The following is an 18913-nucleotide window of genomic DNA, read 5'->3' as shown; positions in this document are numbered from 1 at the left end:
TGTAGTATGATTTAATCTTAGCCCTGTATTGACGCTTTGCCTGTTTGATGGTTCGTCGCAGGGCATAGCAGGATTTCTTGTAAGCTTCCGGGTTAGAGTCCCGCACCTTGAAAGCGGCAGCTCTACCCTTTAGCTCAGTGCGAATGTTGCCTGTAATCCATGGCTTCTGGTTGGGGTATATACGTACAGTCACTGTGGAGACGACGTCCTCGATACAATTATTGATAAAGCTAGTGACTGATGTGGTGTGCTCCTCAATGCCATCGGAAGAATCCCGGAACATATTCCAGTCTGTGCTAGCAAAACAGTCCTATAGTTTAGCATCTGCTTCATCTAACCACTTTTTTAAAGACCGAGTCACTGGTGCTTCCTGCTTAATTTTTGCTTGTAAGCGGGAATCAGGAGGATAGAGTTGTGGTCGGATTTACCAAATGGAGGGTGAGGGAGAGCTTTGTACGCGTCTCTGTGTGTGGAGTACAGGTGATCTAGAATTTTTCCCCCTCTGGTTGCACATTTAACATGTTGATGGAAATTTGGTAGAACTGATTTAAGTTTCCCTGCATTAAAGTCTCCGGCCAGTAGGAGCGCTGCCTCTGGCTGAGTGGTTTCCTGTTAGCTTATTTCCTTATACAGCTGACTGAGTGCGGTCTTAATGCCAGCATCTGTCTGTGGTGGTAAATATACAGCCACGAAAAGTATAGCTGAAAACTCTCTAGGAAAGTAGTGTGGCCTGCAATTTATCACAATATACTTAACTTCAGGCGAGCAAAATCTAGAGACTTCCTTAGATTTCGTGCACCAGCTGTTGTTTACAAATATGCACAGAACGCCCCCCCCCCCTCGTCTTAACGGAGTGTACTTGTTACTGTCAGTGTCCTGAAAGCTGAATTTTACTCATGGACACTGCGAGACAATTCCTGTACACATTTCCCCAGTTCTAAAATGTGCATAAACACTTTTTTTAAAACAGGAAAATTATAAAAACACACCATGTTACCGGAGTCCCTCACCTGATAGAATATATGGAAGCTTCTCTCTCCAGGATTCCTCATGACGACGCGTGATTTCTCCAACAGGAAGTTGGAGATTTTCCCTCCATCTGGCTCGCCGCCGGAGCTGAACTGGATCTCAAAGTATTTCCCCTGAAGGAGGAGAGTGTGGCGCTTTAGTATCAGCGAAGGCCTTGCTAAAGCTAAAAACCCAGACCTCTCCGAGCAGGAAATAACAACCATCACATGAGTTGTACTTCGGGTGCACACCTGCAGCCCAGTGGTGTGTGTGTACTAAGGCTTGAATCCTTTCTCTCTCTCCCTTGCCCTTTCCTTCTTTCCTCCAGACAGGTCTGTCCTCTGTAATGTCTATCCCATTCCCAGCCAGTCTGAAGCCCCAGAGTGCACAGACACTATTCACACAGGGAGACTTCCTCAACCATTTCTCAGACCATGAGTCAAACCTCATTTACTTTCCCCAAACTAAACCAGGAAAACTAAGAACAGAGACAATACTGCCTTGTCTGTCAACCTGAATGCAATACTTACCACTAAGCTCTGTTGTGAATTCTGTAAGTGGATAAACTGGCTTTAGAGGGCACTAAAGTCTGCCTTTAAAACCTCTCTCCAAGCCAACGGTCTTTAAAAGTATAGTATGTGTTTTGTCTATGTGCATCTTTACTGGTAGTGGAGTGCCCACTCTTTCTGGACAGTGTGTCCCCACAGCCATGGTTCACCAGGCCACACGAGGCTAGCAGCCCCAGCCAAGAGGAGACAGGAGAAGGCAGTAACACAGCTTATAAAAAGAGGAGCACACTGTAATTCACCATCTCCTTTTTTCTCTTCTCTATTTGCAATGGACGTCCTTGTGTTTGCTTTGGTTCCAGAAACAACCGTGAAGCAGCTTCAAATCATTCCAGGGCAGAACACAGTGCCAACCATTTGATGTTAGGCGCCCCCATTCCGCTAATAAAAAAAAGAGAGATTTGGAAAGATGTGGAACCCTTACAAATCTGCTGGAGTTGTTGTTCCTCACTGTCTTGGCGTTCCCGAAGGCCTCCAGGAGGGGGTTGGACTGGAGGATGATGTCTTTGATGTGCTGTGAGGGAGCAGACAGACAGTAGGCTCGTTTTAGTGACTGACAGGTAGGGTATAGAGACAGTTGGTAGGGAGACACTACTACACTCTGCAGTGATCAACATCCCTGCTGGCAGATCAACATGCACCGTCTCTGGAACTTTCCAACGTCGCTCCGCTCTCATAGTGTCTGGAGCACATTATCTTTCCCATGATCCATCTGCATATCAGGAGCCCATGAATTTTAAAATCAGCACAGTTTCGTGGAGACCAAACTATTATCCTCTCTATTAATCAATGTGGAATGGTAGCATTTCTTTGAATCGTTTTGCGTCCCTGAACTATTGTCCTCTATGAAGAAAAACACTTTAGTGGCATGCGGTTCTAGTGTAACAGCTTTTTGTACTTACCCCAGTGCTCAGTTAAACCTTACATACAGTTGAAGTTGGAAGTTTACATAAACTAGTTTTAATGACCCCAACCAAAGTGTTTCACCACTCCACAAATGTCTTGTTAACTAACTATAGTTTTGGCAAGTCGGTAAGGACATCTACTTTGTGCATGACAAGTTTTTCCAAGAATTGTTTACAGACAGATTATTTCACTTATAATTCACTGTATCACAATTCCAGTGGGTTAGACGTTTACATACACTAAGTTGACTGTGCCTTTAAACAGCTTGGAAAATTCCAGAAAATTATGTCATGGCTTTAGAAGCTTCTGACAGGCTAATTGACATCATTTGAGTCAACTGGAGGTGTACCTGTGGATGCATTTTAAGGCCTACCTTCAAAATCAGTGCCTCTTTGCTTGACATCATGGGAAAATCAAATGAAATCAGCCAAGACCTCAGAAAAAAAATTGGAGACCTCCACAAGTCTGGTTCATCCTTGGGAGAAATTTCCAAACGCCTGAAGGTACCACGTTCATCTGTACAAACAATAGTACGCAAGTATAAACACCATGGGACCACACAGCCGTCATACCGCTCAGGAAGGAGACATGTTCGGTCTCCTAGAGATGAACATACTTTGGTGCGAAAAGTGCAAATCAATCCCAGAACAACAGCAAAGGACCTTGTGAAGATGCTGGAGGAAACCGGTACAAAAGGATCTATATCCACAGTAAAACAAGTCCTATATCGACATAACTTGAAAGGCCTCTCAGCAAGGAAGAAGCCACTGCTCCAAATCCGCCATAAAAAAGGCAGACTACGGTTTGCAACTGCACATGGGCACAAAGATTGTACTTTTTCTAGAAATGTCCTCTGGTCTGATGAAACAAAAATAGAACTGTTTGGCCATAATAACCATCGTTATGTTTGGAGGCAAAAGGGGGAGTCTTGCAAGCTGAAGAACACTGACTGGGAGACTAGTCAGGGTCGAAGGAAAGATTAACGGAGCAAAGTGCTGAGAGATCCTTGATGAAATCCTGCTCCAGAGCACTCAGGACCTCAGACTGAAGGCGAAGGTTCACCTTCCAACAGGACAACGACCCTAAGCACACAGCCAAGACAATGCAGGAGTGGCTTCGGGACAAGTCTCTGAATGTCCTTGAGTGGCTCAGCCAGAGCCCGATCGAACATCTCTGGAAAGACCTGAAAATAGCCATGTAGCGACGCTCCCCTTCCAACTTGACAGAGCTTTAGAGGATCTGCAGAGAAGAATGGGAGAAACTCCCAAGGGATAACAGGTGTACCAAGCTTGTAGTGTCATACTCGCTGTCAAAGGTGCTTCAACAAAGTACTGAGTAAAGGTTCTGAATACTTATGCAAATGTAATCCGTTTTTTTATTTGTAATACATTTGCAAAAAAATCAAGAAATCTGTTTTTGCTTTGTCATTACGGGGTATTGTATGTAGATTGATGAGGAAAAAACTAACAATTTAATCTATTTCAGAAAAAGGCTGTAACGTAACAAAATTTTGTCTGAATACATTTTCGGAATGGACTGTACATGGAAAATGTACAGTAAATAGTCATACACCCTTTTCCACATGACTCTGAGAGCGTGATAGCTAATATTAGCTTTGAACTTGAAACCTTGACTAAAGTACAATAATTCCAGGGTGGAAAAAGCACTATACTAATCAGACTGAAAAAATGACTACCATCACAATTGCGTCTGAGTGGAAGCATCTTGTGATCCAGCTTATATTCCTACAGACTGGAAATTCCAAGCCCTTTTCAGTGGGCCAATAATACCAGGGAGGCTGGTGGAGAGGGGTGGCTTGTGGACAGGACATCTGCTGAGTAGTGTGGGGGCCAGATGGCTGCTGGGGGGTTGGGAACGAGGGTATTTGGGGGTTGGATGGGCTGCTGATGGACTGATAATGATAATGGGAGATTGGAGGGAGGGATGGCAGGAGATGGTTTTGGTGGTGCGGAAAAGGGAGGTTTAGACAGGAAACAGCAACCGGTCATTAGGATGGACTGACCTCATAAGGTACATTGTAAATGACAGTGGATGTGTGTGTGAGATCGTCTGAAATGAATCACATTTTCACAACTGTAGTTGAGCTGTGTTTCACGGTGTAAAATGGAAGTAGCTTCTCTGGACTCACCTGCACTTTGGGTCCTCCTCCGGATACTCTGGAGATGTAGCCCATGATGTATTTGGCTGCTACAGTCTTCCCTGCACCACTCTCTCCACTGAAACACAAAGTAGAGAGGGTAGAACGGTCCATATAACATGGCAGTCCTCTGAAACACAAAGTACAATTCAAGGATGCCCACGTTGTTAGTTAAAGGCTGTCAGTAACCAGATGCTGTAATTACTCTGCTTGCCTTGCTATTCAAGAGGACGTCCCTCTTAGCACACTTGGCAACACAAAGTTCTGGAAATAACAAGTAAATGAGAGTATACACTTTCTCTGTGGAAATTCAACTGAACTCTGTAGCTGAAAAAGCAGTTGTAGATTTATGGTACCAGACAGTAGCATGCTAAATAACATCTCCTCTAAGCCTAGTTTTAAGAGGGTCAGTAGGGGTTTACCAAAATGCTCCTTTATTGTCTCTTCTTATCCCCAATTAGCATGAAGGTGGCCTACTATTGAAGGAGGGTATTTCTCTTTTCTCTTCTCTTCAATGTGCGGTGTAGGAACAGAAGTTGACTCAGTCAAAATGCTCTTCCTCTAATTCTCCCAGCTGAGCCAAACCCTTCACTTCAAAGCAACTTTTTTCACACATCCAGAATTACCAGGTGAAACGCCATCTCTTGACTTCCTGTCCACAGAGACTCCACTTCCTATGTTCACTCAGCTCTCCTTCTCTTTGGTTGATGCCAACCAAAATCAGACTCATCTCAGCAGTAAACCTCCCACTCTAGAAGGGGCTATCATATTTGCCCAGTTTCTTTTATTCCTTCTCTTTCCTCAACCTCTCCTATTTTTCCTCCTGTCCTTTCACTTCACCAGGGTCATACTTATTTAGACATATGTGGTTTGGCAGTGGATGACAGGAGTCTGTGTTTTTATTTCATTTTTGAAGGGGAGTCATGTCGGTAATGCCCTTCTGAGACGACCCAGCTGCAGACCGTTAGAGGACGCCATAAGAAGTCATCAAAGCAACTCTATATGCTTATTCATCTCACTAAGCCGATACTGGACTCTGCTCCTCTATAGTATTCAGTCTAGCTTGTTACACAGCTATTCAAAACAACTATAACAGTTCTAGATATAGTGGTCACTACAATGCACTCAAAAACAATCAGTACACTGACTAGTGACCAAAAGTGATTCAATGTTCCCTCTAATCTTTGTCAATAAGCATTTGTAGGACCTTGACCCTTAAGAGAACCCATCTGCACACGTGGACTTATGGGCATGTTCTTTTCAGCTGGAGCAGGCTAGGGGCCGGAGTTTGAATCACATCCTATTTTTACCCTCCTGAGGGGTGCGCCCATTGTTGTAATTACACAGCACGTAGATGCTTAACACATTGTTGACTTCCTCTCCCATTTATTGGCCAAACAAGGACAGAAGGAGAGTCATGTCGTTATAGACGGCTTACTGTAAAGTACTACATTCAGCGCTGAATCACTGGGCTCACTGATGTCACTCACAGCTCAGCTTGACAAAGAAAGCACCTGAAGTGATCATTACAGACATCAGCTATGAGTGAAACGGAATGCATGCTGAGTATGATGTGGAACGACGGATACCAGTTACGGCAGATTTGTATGATTAGGCACATTGTGTTCCCAAGCCACTACCGAATGACACACACACACAAACACACACACACACACACACACACACACACACACACACACACACACACGAGGTGTGACTGAAGTCTGGCTTCATTTCGACTTGTTGGATAGCATCATTTCCTGCAACTGAAGGGTCCTTCCATTAACAGTGACAAAAAACTTAGATGGATTCTCCATTTCCCATGTCATTGTTTCCATTACCAAGCCTTTCATATCAATGGGGGAGAAAAGAACCTTCCCTACATAACTAATAAGCAGAAGAAAACTGTTATATGAACAGAGGGTAGAATATAGTGTGTCATTACACACTACATTTCAGGCCACCCTTTGCGGGATAGAGCTGTAAACTCACCGGCCAGAGCCTTGGTAAAAAAGGACGGCAAAAACTGTGCAGAACACAAATGGTGCTATGTGATTTGAAATATTGCAACATCAGTGTTTGTAGAAGCGCAAGCACTTCTATATTTCATATGGCATCATTTGTGTTTTAACCACTCGGAGATAGTTACTACATTTTTTAAAACTATTTTATAATAATACTCTACATCTTTATTGCCCTTTGTAACTTAGCTTTCCTCTCCCAAAAATTTGAGTGCAGAAAAATCAGTGAAGTCAGACATTGACAGAAAGCCCAGTCAACACCACTTGACCACGTCAGATGACTCATGACATGTTGAATGACTTCTTTAATAAGTGGGAAAGAAAAATGTCCAACACAGTACAGTGCTGACCACACTGCCTGGACAGCAATTTCATGGAGGGCTTTGTTTGCTGATCTGGTGCATCACAAATCCACTTCCATTCCTTTTATGTGGGAATCTGTACTGGCAGCTGTCTAAACAACGGGAGGAAAGTGCTGAACCAGTGGCCATTCGCCATGAGGTAAGCACTACAGTAACCGTCCTGGCCCCGGGCCTCAGGTGACTGGCCCACAACATAAAGCCCCAACTATGAGACAACACTTTGTACAGTCATGTTACCCACTATAGGCTTCACAACACTAGGGAAGGATCTCTGGACTACCACTAGCTTCCAGGAATCCAGGGCTGTGACCAAACACATTTTAATGGCCAGTTAGGCCATTTTACATTTCCTTCTTGACCACTGCTTGGTAAGACCGACTTTGGTTTGGTTCAATCATATTGCTTTCAAATGTCAAGTATTTTCAGCTGAGTAGTCTAAAGAGGAAAGGAAGCTGTTTTTGGGGCATGGCCAAAGAGTCCATAACATTTTCTCTGTCTGTGATCATCTGTCTGTCTGAGGCGAATAATCCGTATCCGAGTGTAATATACAGCATACTCTCAAATGTGTTAATTGTCACTACTCATCCGCTCTCAATCCATAACAGCAGAGGAACAGTCCCTCCCCCTTCCTGTACCGTGAGAGAGGACTCATGCATGAGCAACAAAGTACTATGCATGTGCAATTCCTGTTTTATAAAAGCAGGAAGCTAATGCATAAATAGACGCTGTGTTTTGTTTTCATTCTACATCCTGAGAAATGCTTCTAAAATCAACCAGCTGCCACAAGAAAAGAGCCTTGAGGACATATATTTAGTCTTGAAGGTGTATTTTCCCAGTGTGCCTTTCCCAGCAGGCTGTGATATGAGGAGGGTGGATTAAGACTGGTTGAAGAACCCAGACTGAGCAGGGCACTGTCAGTCACCAGCACTCCTCCCAGTCAGGTGGTGGATCCTGTTGGGTCTGTTGGTTCCCTTCCCATCTATTATCATCACATTCAACAGTAGCACTCTTCCACCTGTGTCACCATGCAGTCTCCTCCTATCCCTCCCTGCCTCTTGACTTCTGCCTCTTGACTTCTGCCTCATTCACAGGTATTTCCCACATACCAGCTCTGTTGTTATGGTTGTCAGTTGTCACCCTTTCTCCCCATACACAAACACTGAAAGGGAGGGGAGGTGCCTGAGACATAATAACGAGAAAAGCAGGCAGGCTGACTCACCTGATGATGACACACTGGTTCTCCCTGTCGATCATCATGTTTCTGTACATGTTGTCTGCCAGGGCGTAGATGTGAGGAGGGTTCTCATACTGGGCCTGGGGGTTCAACAGAGATCATGATATAAGAATATCTCGTAAAAAAACTGGGTGGGTCCATTTTCTTGGTCCTAAGTGGAAAACTGACTGTAAAGGCAAGACTGTAAAGAAGTAAGAGTAATTAATGTAATGAAGTAATAAAGTCAGAGGGCTAACTGTTTTTATCAAGCATAGTTAACGTCCGATTTGGCAGCCAAGGCCACTTTCAGTACGCTGGCCAAGAACACTTTAAATAATACAGACTTGAACAGGCTGTACTGAAGGCATTGCCAGGCCTTTTCAATGGGTAAGGCAAGTTTCTAAATCTGCTTCAACTGAGGGGTGCTGCTGGAAAAGGTATTTGAAGCACACCTAACCCAGTTAATTTAAAACTTTGTTCTTTCTACTGATAACATCATCTTAAAAACATGACTTATCTTAACTTTTCCAAGTATGAGGTGACGTTGTGCAAACAATTAGGATACAAGTTGAATACATACAGAGTTTTATTTTTACCCCCCCCAAAAAACCTATTGGTACCCTGTCTCACTGTCTCATACTCCTGTCTAAAGAGAAAAGGCTGCTCACCGCGCCCTGATACATCTCCACTTCCTTGTCCCCAAAGTATGGCATCTGTTTGAACGGGTTAACAGAGATGAGCACAGGGCCAATGTAAGTCTGTAGAGGTTAAGGGTCATACTAACATATGTACCAGTAATATCAACTGTTCAGGTCCCTGTGACTCACATGGTCAAAGGAAAAAAACAACACTAAGAATTCCCAGAGCTCACTAGTCATCTGCACGAGCACCAATGACAACCCTCCACTCATTTTACTCTTTAAGACAATGCAGTTTCAGAACATATTTATAAATCTTGACGTAGTCCCTCTTGGAGAAAAATGACCTAACTGTGAGTAATTGGGCCCATGACATCATTGCAATGTGCATCTGTGTGGTAGCACTGGAGTGTGTGGTGATTGGACCCAAGCCTTGTAAAGACAGTGTTCACACATCAGAGCGAACAGCCCAGCAGTGTAGTGATGTGAGGTTTTGGCCCTGTAGCCCAAAGCAGCTCCAGGCACATAAAGCTGGTATTGAGGGCGCCCTGCAGTGACCCCAACCCCAGTACGTCACTGGCTGGAACACTCTGTGTTGATGCTATTTTCTGACCACAATCAGAGGATTGACTCAGAGTTTTCAATCTAAAATGGCCAACATCCACTCAACTCTATAATCCAAAAGACTGCCAGGACACAGATGAGGTTTTAATTAATGAGCTCCTTCAAGAACTTTCAACATCTTCCATCAAAAGGGTCATTCAGAGACCCAAACATTTCAACACTACTTGGATACATTATATGGGCACAAGAACAAAACTTTAAACCTCAATATATTCTTGAGGTCTGTAAGAGTGAAGCTGAATACTCTTCTTAGGGATTGTATAGGCCTACAGGCCTGGGGCATTTACAGATCTGGCCCTGAATGCTCTCAGCACAGCCAAACAAAACCATTACTGTTGTAGGAAAGTAGCTGCACTGCTTACATTCACTATGCATTTCTCAGCAACCCTTCCCCCCAACCTCTTTCCATATTGCTGCATGGTGAGATTAAACCAGAGTAAACCTGATTAAGATCCATTCCAGCCTGGAGGTGAAGGAAGCTGAAGTCAGGGGTCCAGATAGGGGCGCAAAGAGGCCCGTCTCCCCCTCTCCACTGGCGATACATGGTAGGAGTAGCCCAGTGTCTGGAGCCTCAAACACTAGATCATTAATCTGAGTTATTACAACACTGTGAATGGTCACTCAGCTATTCTGGGAACAGTGGGAGTGTGTCTACGGCAGGGCTTAGCCATTCTTCATCGAGGTGTGAACTGTGTGTGAATGTGAAGGATACAAAGATGTAGTCGTCCATGTATCTCTTCTTGAGGTTGTCCACAATGGCGTCCTCGTTGATCTTGGAGAGGAGCACCATGTCGTCCACTCCACTCTGCTTGACATTGTGGCTCTGCCAGTGGTACCGGTAGTGGCCCCGGCTCCCCTGGAACACACAGAACACAATACACATCTGTTAGTGCCTTCAGACTACTAGTGCCTTCAGACTGCTTGAAGCCGCATCAAACTATAAAAAGGACAGAATAATATCTAGGCTAGGAGTTTTTCCTGACTGCGTGACCTGACCAGGAAAAAAAATCATGGCCCTATAATCTCATAGAAACTTAATTAGCAGAAGCTTACCTTTACCTAGGACTGAAATCATCACATTTGGTGAGAGTACTGGAGTAGGCAGCCAAAACTTTTAGCAGAAAACTGTCCAACAACTGAAATGAACTTGGGCTTTCCCCTGAGTAACTCATTTTCACCCATGCAGAGTTTTGATATTTTTTTAAACTTCTAATAGGTGCAAGGTCAAGATTCCAAAAAGTGCTTTCAGTGTGTTTTTGGCTCTTTGATGTTGTGTTCTGACTACTGTCAGACCTTTCCCTTTACCTCCCTCTCCTACCTCCGTTCCAGTTGGATTTGTTTTGCTGAGAGCGGGTCTCCAGAAAGCTTATGGCATTCATCATGTGCTGTGAGTCAATGTCATCTGGCTACTGAGGAAAGGATTACAATGTGCTGTGTAGAGTGAGTCTTATTCTCCTGGATGGAGAACCAATCAAAGCCACAGACCAGATCCAGAACATTAGTCAACACTGGACACATCTCAATGCCATTTAACGCATTGTTTGCCTCCTGATTCCACTGAGAAAAAGCATTTTAAATCCCTCCTATTCTATTTTAGTTTACCTTTGAACTGGAGGGCAGCTTTACATACGGCTGAACGATTTGTATTTCTATGCCTGTTTTTTCTTCCTGGTTCTGGAATGCTTTGTTTAAACTTTTGAAGTGGTTCAGATTGGAAAGGGCTGGTGCATAGATTAGATGGCAGCAACACTTCCATATTTCAGATTCCATAGGCTACAACAGACTGAATGGTGCAATGTGACAATCACTTGTTAAATGGCAATTTGTGGTTTAAGACAAAAAGTACAGATGCACTAAGATGTACTTTTTCTACCAAAGCAACACAGAGCAAAACCATGGTGAAATTACAGTAAAATAAAGTAACGCACAGTAGATTTAATACACCAATGGAAAGCCATGGTAACTTTCAGTAATTGACTTCTACAAAGTCGAGCAGAGAGACTGCTCAAATGAACCCTTAACGTTCTCAGGGGTGGCTCAATTTTTTTACACCAACAAAATAAATACCACAACCTCTCTTTACAGACTCACTCTTAGCATGGAACATAGTGAGTAATGTTAATAGCTTCTCAGACTATTTCTATGTGCATTTTCACTCAGGAGCCAAGACATAAATTACTGCTCCATTAATTTTCCAGACGGTTCCCATTATCATGTTTTACTACTTTTTTTAAAACAGAAGAGGAAAAGGCTGCTTTCTCTTCTCATTGGCACGCTAAGCAGGGTGCATTACATGTGATTCCATACCCTGGGAGCTCATAAACACCTCGATGGAGATGATGTGTGAATGAAGAGAATATTGATGGGACACTGGGAAATTGGTGTCTCAGGAATTTGAAGATATACAGTGCATTCGGAAAGTATTCAGACCCCTTCTCCACATTTTGTTATGTTCCAGCCTTATTCTAAAACAGATTAAATCATTTTTTAATAATAGGTGAAATAGACATCTTACCCGCCAATGCCTAAATCTACCCGCATTTGGCACGTGGCAGGTGTTAATTTTAGGCCCTGCTTCCAAATCAAGGTAAACTTTTGGTTTTATTAATTTATTACCACGAGGCCGACCGATGTAACTGCTAAACTGCTTGCTGACTGTACTGCATGATTGTAGCAGGTTTATTAACATGTTAGTTCTAGTAGCTATGTTGACTATGACGTTAGCTAATATGGTGACAACGATGTAGGCTGTGTGTAGCGATTATGATATGAAGGTTTGGCTTAGAAATATTTTTCCAACTAGTCACAGACAGCTGTTTTGTTATACTGCATTTCCATGTTTGAGTACATCACAATCAAAGTATGTGAGTCTGTCTGAGTAAGGGTGAGTCAGACTCTTGATAAAGCATGAGCCAAGTCAGAGGATCACAGAGCCCTTTACACAAGATAAACAGTCCAGTCTTCCAGGCAGCGATCATAAACATTCAGAAAAAAAGGACTAGTTGATCAATAACATATAATAATGTCATATTATACTGAGCTTCTCTGTTATATTTCCATACTCATCTGAAATCCAACACATCAGCTTCATCTCATTGTTATGCTTTAACGCAGTAGCAATGACATTAACTGCATTGAGCTTGGAATCCACTACAGATGTCGCAGTTGAGCCCACTACAAATATGCATAAAACAGCCCAGATCTATAGCACAACCCCAGGCAAATCCTACACCATGTATGCTGTAGGACACAACCCTACATCCACAAATGAAAATGAAGTACCACCCTAGGCTATTTAGAGTGCTATATTTATCCTGTTGCTGCTTTGTTGGGAATGATAATGTTCTACTTGAAGAGGGAGAGGACGTAAGCCGGAAACACAGGAGCCAAAAGTTCAGAGTATTTTCCATGGGGATTAGAGGAGAACATTGGGTACTTTGAGATGTTTTCAATAATTTTCTAACACACCAATAAAATAGTTTATAAATATTGATAATAATGTATAATGGCTTATTGATAACAGTGGTTATAAAGCCAATCATTGACTGCTTGTTGGATGCTGTGCCATTAACAGCTAATGTATGGCTCTGGTTGTTTTGACTGAGATCTAGCCTAGAGCAGGATGCTGTTCTCTCTGGTAAGTGATTCCCCAGGTTAGTGGAAAAGTTGAGGTGAGTCAGTCAGTGCTGGAGGTCGGAGAGCATACAGTCCCTTAGGGGGACAGATGGGACTGGGAGCTACCAATAATATCTGACTTCACTTTGAGCACATCTTAACAACCACCTTCTACACACAGACCGCCCTTAGTAACAGCATACTACAGAGCATCAGTCATAACTAATGATCTTTGCTTCTGTACAGTTCCAGTCACATATTATGTGTTTCACAGATGTCAAAACAACCTTGATCCCAGGAAGTATGATTGGGACCTCTGTCCAAAGAGATCTAGGATTAACCTGATTCATTACTTGATCTCATTCGCTCTCTGAAATAACAATCAACTCCTTAAAGTCTCCCAGGTTTGGGACCAGACCTTTTCCTTAAAGTTATCCCGACAGCAGTTGAGGAATTTCTGCACCAGCCCCAGATTCATAATGTCAGGCTTTTTTTCATGCAAATACCATTACCATATATGGAGAGTGCTGAGCAGAGCTGAGTTGGAGAAATGGCTGGGTTTGATTCAGTACAACAGGCGGCACATCCCCCCCCATTCCCCACTTTTACTCTGTTCTCCTTTTCCAACCTTGGATTTGACACAGAGCCCACCATGTGTTAAGAAGACCACTTTCTGGGTGCTGCACTCTACTACAGAACTGGATCTCTTTCCAGTAACAATCTTGGTGGATATTGCTTGGGATGTGGCCAGAATCAGGCTACAAATGTATTTTGTTCATGCAAGGGTTTTACTCAGTGTTGGATAAGTGCATACATGTGCTACCATGTAGCAGTTCAGTTGACCTGATTTCTGAAAGCAGCTCCATTCTGAGTCAGGTTTCCCTTCCCAGAGAAGGATTAGGATTTTATAAAAGATGTTTGATTTAATTTAAACAGATTTGAGAAGCTTTGGACAGATGCACATATACTAAGTCTTACAGTATGAAATGCCATCATGCATTTTGTTGATTAAAAAATCCCAACCCCCCCACCACCCCAAACCTTGAAGAAAATACTCTGTGATCCTCCACACCACCCACACTATATCTAGCACTGGAAGGCATGATGTCAGTTAGTACTTCCTGTCTCCATGATCCCGGGTCACAGCCAGGTCACACAGCCATACATCAGCTATGACCTTTGCAGTTGTAACATCCATCTTTGGTGCGTACTAATTGATTCTTGAAGAATATAACTTATAAATGCCTCATGAGCTTAGTTCAACTGTCGTACCCCTTCAGAACCCAAAATATCAGCTTGTTTTACTTCAATGTTTGTAAACAAAGTAAATGTAAACAAACACTGTATAGCCTCAAAACATGGTTAAAACTAATGTTGATATCATGGATGTCAACATTATATTTGCGAGTGGTTTCTCCAGCCATCTCAAGTTTTTACCGAAAAAGGGGCGCATTGTTATTATTTCAACTGCGGATTGCCCCTTTAACAGACATAAACTCAATAGAACTAAATCAAGGCCAACACTAAGCAGTGCTTCCACCTGGACTCTATCACTGCTCTGGATTAACTGCTGAATCTGCAATTTTAAAAACCATTCATTTCAGAGCAGTGCCAGGAACAGAGTGCTGACAGAGAGTAAACCTTCCACAAGTCAAGAGGAGAAAACAAAGCAATCAAAGAGAGAGGTTGAAAAACCCTGGATGATGATTGAAAATACTGTGGTGATTCTAATATTAGAGACAGTAGTCTGAACAGTCAGAATCATCATCCGGGGTATTTCAAGATGGGAAAAGAGAACTAACAATAAGCAGCAGTGTGGGGCTGTTGCCATGCACAGCTACTCCATGGGATGGGATATTCATTAGGGTCACAGAGCACCCTAGACAGCAGCCTCTTCCTCAGCTGGATCTGGACCCAGACTGGACCATGGTCACCATGGCAGCAACACCCAGGATACAGCCAACTTCACCACTGCTCAGCACCATGCCAGTAGAGGAGACATCCATGCCAAGCCTAAGAACACTACCCAGACTTGGACTAATAGTTGTCTCGCGTCGATAAGTAAAAACATTTCTGACCCTGTCTGAGTCTCTTAGCCTGGCACCCATAACTCCCCATTAATAAAAATACCCAGAGCCCAATGCCAATGAAAACAGTCCCCGCTACCAAAGCTCATGGGCATGAAAATGACTTACACCGATTAGTCAATTCAGTGTTTGTCTGAGAGACATTAACACCTGTAAACATGCAGTTTGGTCTATATCTATTAGGTGTAGGTGGTAGACATGAGAATCCAGGCTGCAGTGCTTCTCTCATTCTGCTGTGCAGCTTACCCTTAAGTCATCTGCTTAGAAAAGATATACCAACATCAATAATGCAGAGAAAACCACCAATACTCCTTAACTGGCTAAGTTCTTATACTGTTTATCTGGGCCAGGGCTGACGTACACGTTGAATAAGCTTTTATGTAAGACAAGTGAAAAGAGGCCCTATTTTTCAAAGAGTTTGTTACACAATTGTACTAAATAAACTCTAGATAGTAGCTGAGGGTAGTGTGAACTGGAGAGAGCTGTAGCCTGCAGGGCAGGGCTAGGTAGGGCTGGGCTGGGAAGGGCTAGGTAGAGCTGGGCTGGGCAGGGCTAGGTAGGGCTGGGTAGCTGGGTGCCTGTGTCCTCCCCAGGGAGAACAAACAGAGAGGTAAGGAGAGGTGTAAGCTGAGACAGGAGGAATCTCTCTTTTGTAACCTCTCCTCCTATGTACTGAATCCATGGAAACTCATGTGAAATGTCATATTTCATGAGAATACATCTACGGTTTATAAGTCCCCCTTAAATACATGACAATGTTTATGATAAGATTCACTTCTAGCCACACAAAAACAATAATTAAATGTAATATCAAATGCTATGGTATAGGGTGGAACTTAGAAAGACTAAAAAAAGCTAGATGTCATTGTGGGTAGGCCTACTCTTTTAAGAACAGCCACACTATTTTTCTTGCAGCTTGAACGTAAACAAACCATTTGCAGCAGGCTCTCATTCGTACCAATGATTTTCTGTGCCACACAGTGGCTGCTATTTGTCCAGACCAGTCTCAGGTTTCAGTCACACAGCTTCCAGCTAGGAGCCCTCCTATAGGAAGGGAATTTTTGCAATTGTTCAGCGCCTATAATAGAAATTATATATTTTTGCAAAGACAATATCTCCCTGGTCTCAGTTTTTGTATGGCGGTTTGCGCTCTCTGTCAAAGAGAACCTTCCGTCCTTCTTTTTCAGCTTTCCATACATTACCGGGTAGATGCGTGCCACACATAGATTTCCCTGAACTAGATCTCCTAAGTGGGTCCCATGGCACTGCTTAACATTGCTGTGGCAACAACATTCACTCTCTCTAAAATCAGGTAGACTTCAATTATCTCCTGTAAACATGGCTGATAAGAAAATGCCATTGTGTGAGGTGTGACACTTGCAGGGATACCCTCCCATTCCCAACAAGTAATACCATACTGCAGAGTTCCCCAATAGGCCCCAAATTCGGCCCCTGGGTGATTTTATTTGTCCCCCCCCCCAAAAAAAACATTTGATGTTGGACATAAGACTGTAAAAAAATGTTAATAAAATAAATCACCAGGAAATCAGCTGGAAGTCATTTTAAATTTAGGATATCTGTTCCCAAGTTTTCCTACGCATAAATAGAGAGGCATATGTGATTTTATCCCAATGTAATCAAGGTTTGAAATCTTTTTGTTTTTGTCAAATACTATCTGTTTGGGATTCTTGCGGTGTTCCGGCCCCCCGTCCATCCACTCAAGGATAAATCGTCCCACAGCTGAATGTAATTGGGGACCCCTGCTATACGGTCATTCAATATCCCTTTACTGTGGAACACATCTGGGTGGTCTGACATTCATACTCATTCATAAGGGATATGGGTAGCACTCTCGAGGAGTCAATATTGGAATAAAACGTCAAGCTATAACACTGCCAGTTAGCAACATGTTTTTATAGTATAAATTACCACTAAATTATGTTTTCTCAAAGAAAACCCCTATGACTGAAGGATTATACCAAATACTGCTTCTCAGCTGTGAAATCACCTGCTAGTCAGGAGCCAACCACTTCTCATAAATGCAATACACCCTTCAATATCCACTGGGTATCTTGAAGATAGACCTTTAGAAATCTTTCATGACATGGTAAAGACTCCATCCTCAGGGTCTGAGACACCAAACTTCTTAGTGATGCAGGAGGTATCTCCTCTTGTGATAAGACTGTTGCCAGGAGGAGAGTCAATTGCCATAAACAGAAAAACCATCCTCTGAATTAGTGAGGCTTTAGCCCAGAAGCAGTCATGGGTTATGGTCTGGACTAATTGGCCCATTGAAACAGATATATGACAAAGGACCTCCCAGGCCTAGACAGGAGAACTCCTGAATGGGAGAAGGAGAAGAAGGAGGGCCACTCACTAGAAAACACATCAATGCAGCAGGAGTTGTTTTTACAATGTGTACCAAAACTGTCTGGGTCCTGGGCCCAGTACTGCTGTGGCATAACACGGCTGAAATGAGCCCAGAAGCCTCAAGTTACTGTGGGATAGGACTGTGAAGGTCAGACACTGTTAAATGGTGTGGCTGGAGCAAAGATAGGTTGATGTATATTCTCTAAGACACGTTGAGTGCTTTCAGCGTCTGGATTTTTATCACCGCAAAGGAGAGTGAGAGAGATATCTTCGACAGTGACAGAACAGGAGGGATACAGGCGGTGGTGGTGGTGGTGTGACACGTCAGAAAGAAATGTCAAAGAGAACCTCGTCATAAGGGGTGTGGCTGGCTGGGTGTGTAGAAAAGCATGCCTTGTGCTTGTTCATGGTATAAATAGAATAAGGGCCCAGTTTATACATTGGATGTATGGTTCATTTTCCTCCTTTGGCTCCACCAAGTTCATTCCTCCGCTCATGAACCAGTCCTTTCAGGGGGCAAATAGATGCCTGACAATAGAGGTCAACCGATTATGATTTTTCAACAGCGATACCGATTATTGGAGAACCAAAAAAAGCCGATACCGATAACAAATCGGCCGATTTAGATAGGATAGTAATAATGACAATTACAACAATACTGAATGAACAATTAACACTTTTATTTTAACTTAATATAAATACATAAATAAAATCTATTTAGTCTCAAATTAATAATGAAACATGCTCAATTTGGTTTAAATAATGCAAAAACATAGTGTTGGAGAAGAAAGTAAAAGTGCAATATGTGCCATGTAAAAAAGCTAACGTTTAAGTTCCTTGCTCAGAACATATGAAAGCTGGTGGTTCAATATTCCCAGTTAAGAAGTTTTAGGTTGTAGTTATTATAGGAATTATGACGCGTCGACTATTTCTCTCTATACCATTTGCATTTCATATACCTTTGACTATTTTATGTTCTAATAGACACTTTAGTATTGCCAGCCTAATCTCAGGAGTTGATAGGCTTGAAGTCATAAACAGCGCTGTGCTTCAAGCATTGCTAAGAGCTGCTGGCAAACGCAGTAAAGTTTGAATGAATGCTCCTGCCTACCACTGCTCAGTCAGACTGCTCTATCAAATCATAGACTTAATTATAATAAACACACAGAAATAAGATCCTTAGGTCATTAATATGGTCAAATTGTTGTTATGAAAACTTGAAATCGACAATGCAGATTAATTCGGTCGACCTCTACCTGACGTAGTGAGCAGTCCAACAGGGCAACAGCAGAGAACGCATTCATTTCACTAAGAGGACACAAAGACACATAAACCGCCTGTGTCA

The 18913-nt window shown here is 42.8% G+C and overlaps 1 protein-coding gene across 3 annotated transcripts in view; it reads right to left on the bottom strand.

Annotated features, from left to right (window-relative positions):
* The window catches only part of LOC120025015 (unconventional myosin-Ie-like), a 56801-nt gene that overhangs the window by 24794 nt on the left and 13094 nt on the right, over positions 1–18913 (bottom strand). For all 3 annotated transcript variants that reach the window (XM_038969443.1, XM_038969445.1, XM_038969444.1), the window contains exons 2-7: positions 10209–10352; positions 8903–8992; positions 8241–8335; positions 4630–4717; positions 1999–2088; positions 1011–1142 (exon numbers count right to left, since the gene is read on the bottom strand). In XM_038969443.1, the coding sequence (XP_038825371.1) occupies positions 1011–1142; positions 1999–2088; positions 4630–4717; positions 8241–8335; positions 8903–8992; positions 10209–10352 (639 nt within the window). The remainder of the gene's footprint in view (positions 1–1010; positions 1143–1998; positions 2089–4629; positions 4718–8240; positions 8336–8902; positions 8993–10208; positions 10353–18913) is intronic.

This window comes from Salvelinus namaycush, chromosome 30, assembly GCF_016432855.1.
Source record: "Salvelinus namaycush isolate Seneca chromosome 30, SaNama_1.0, whole genome shotgun sequence".
NCBI classification, from domain to species: domain Eukaryota; kingdom Metazoa; phylum Chordata; class Actinopteri; order Salmoniformes; family Salmonidae; genus Salvelinus; species Salvelinus namaycush.
Note: the sequence above shows the minus strand (reverse complement) of the source record. Positions and strands in the feature narration are given on the sequence as shown.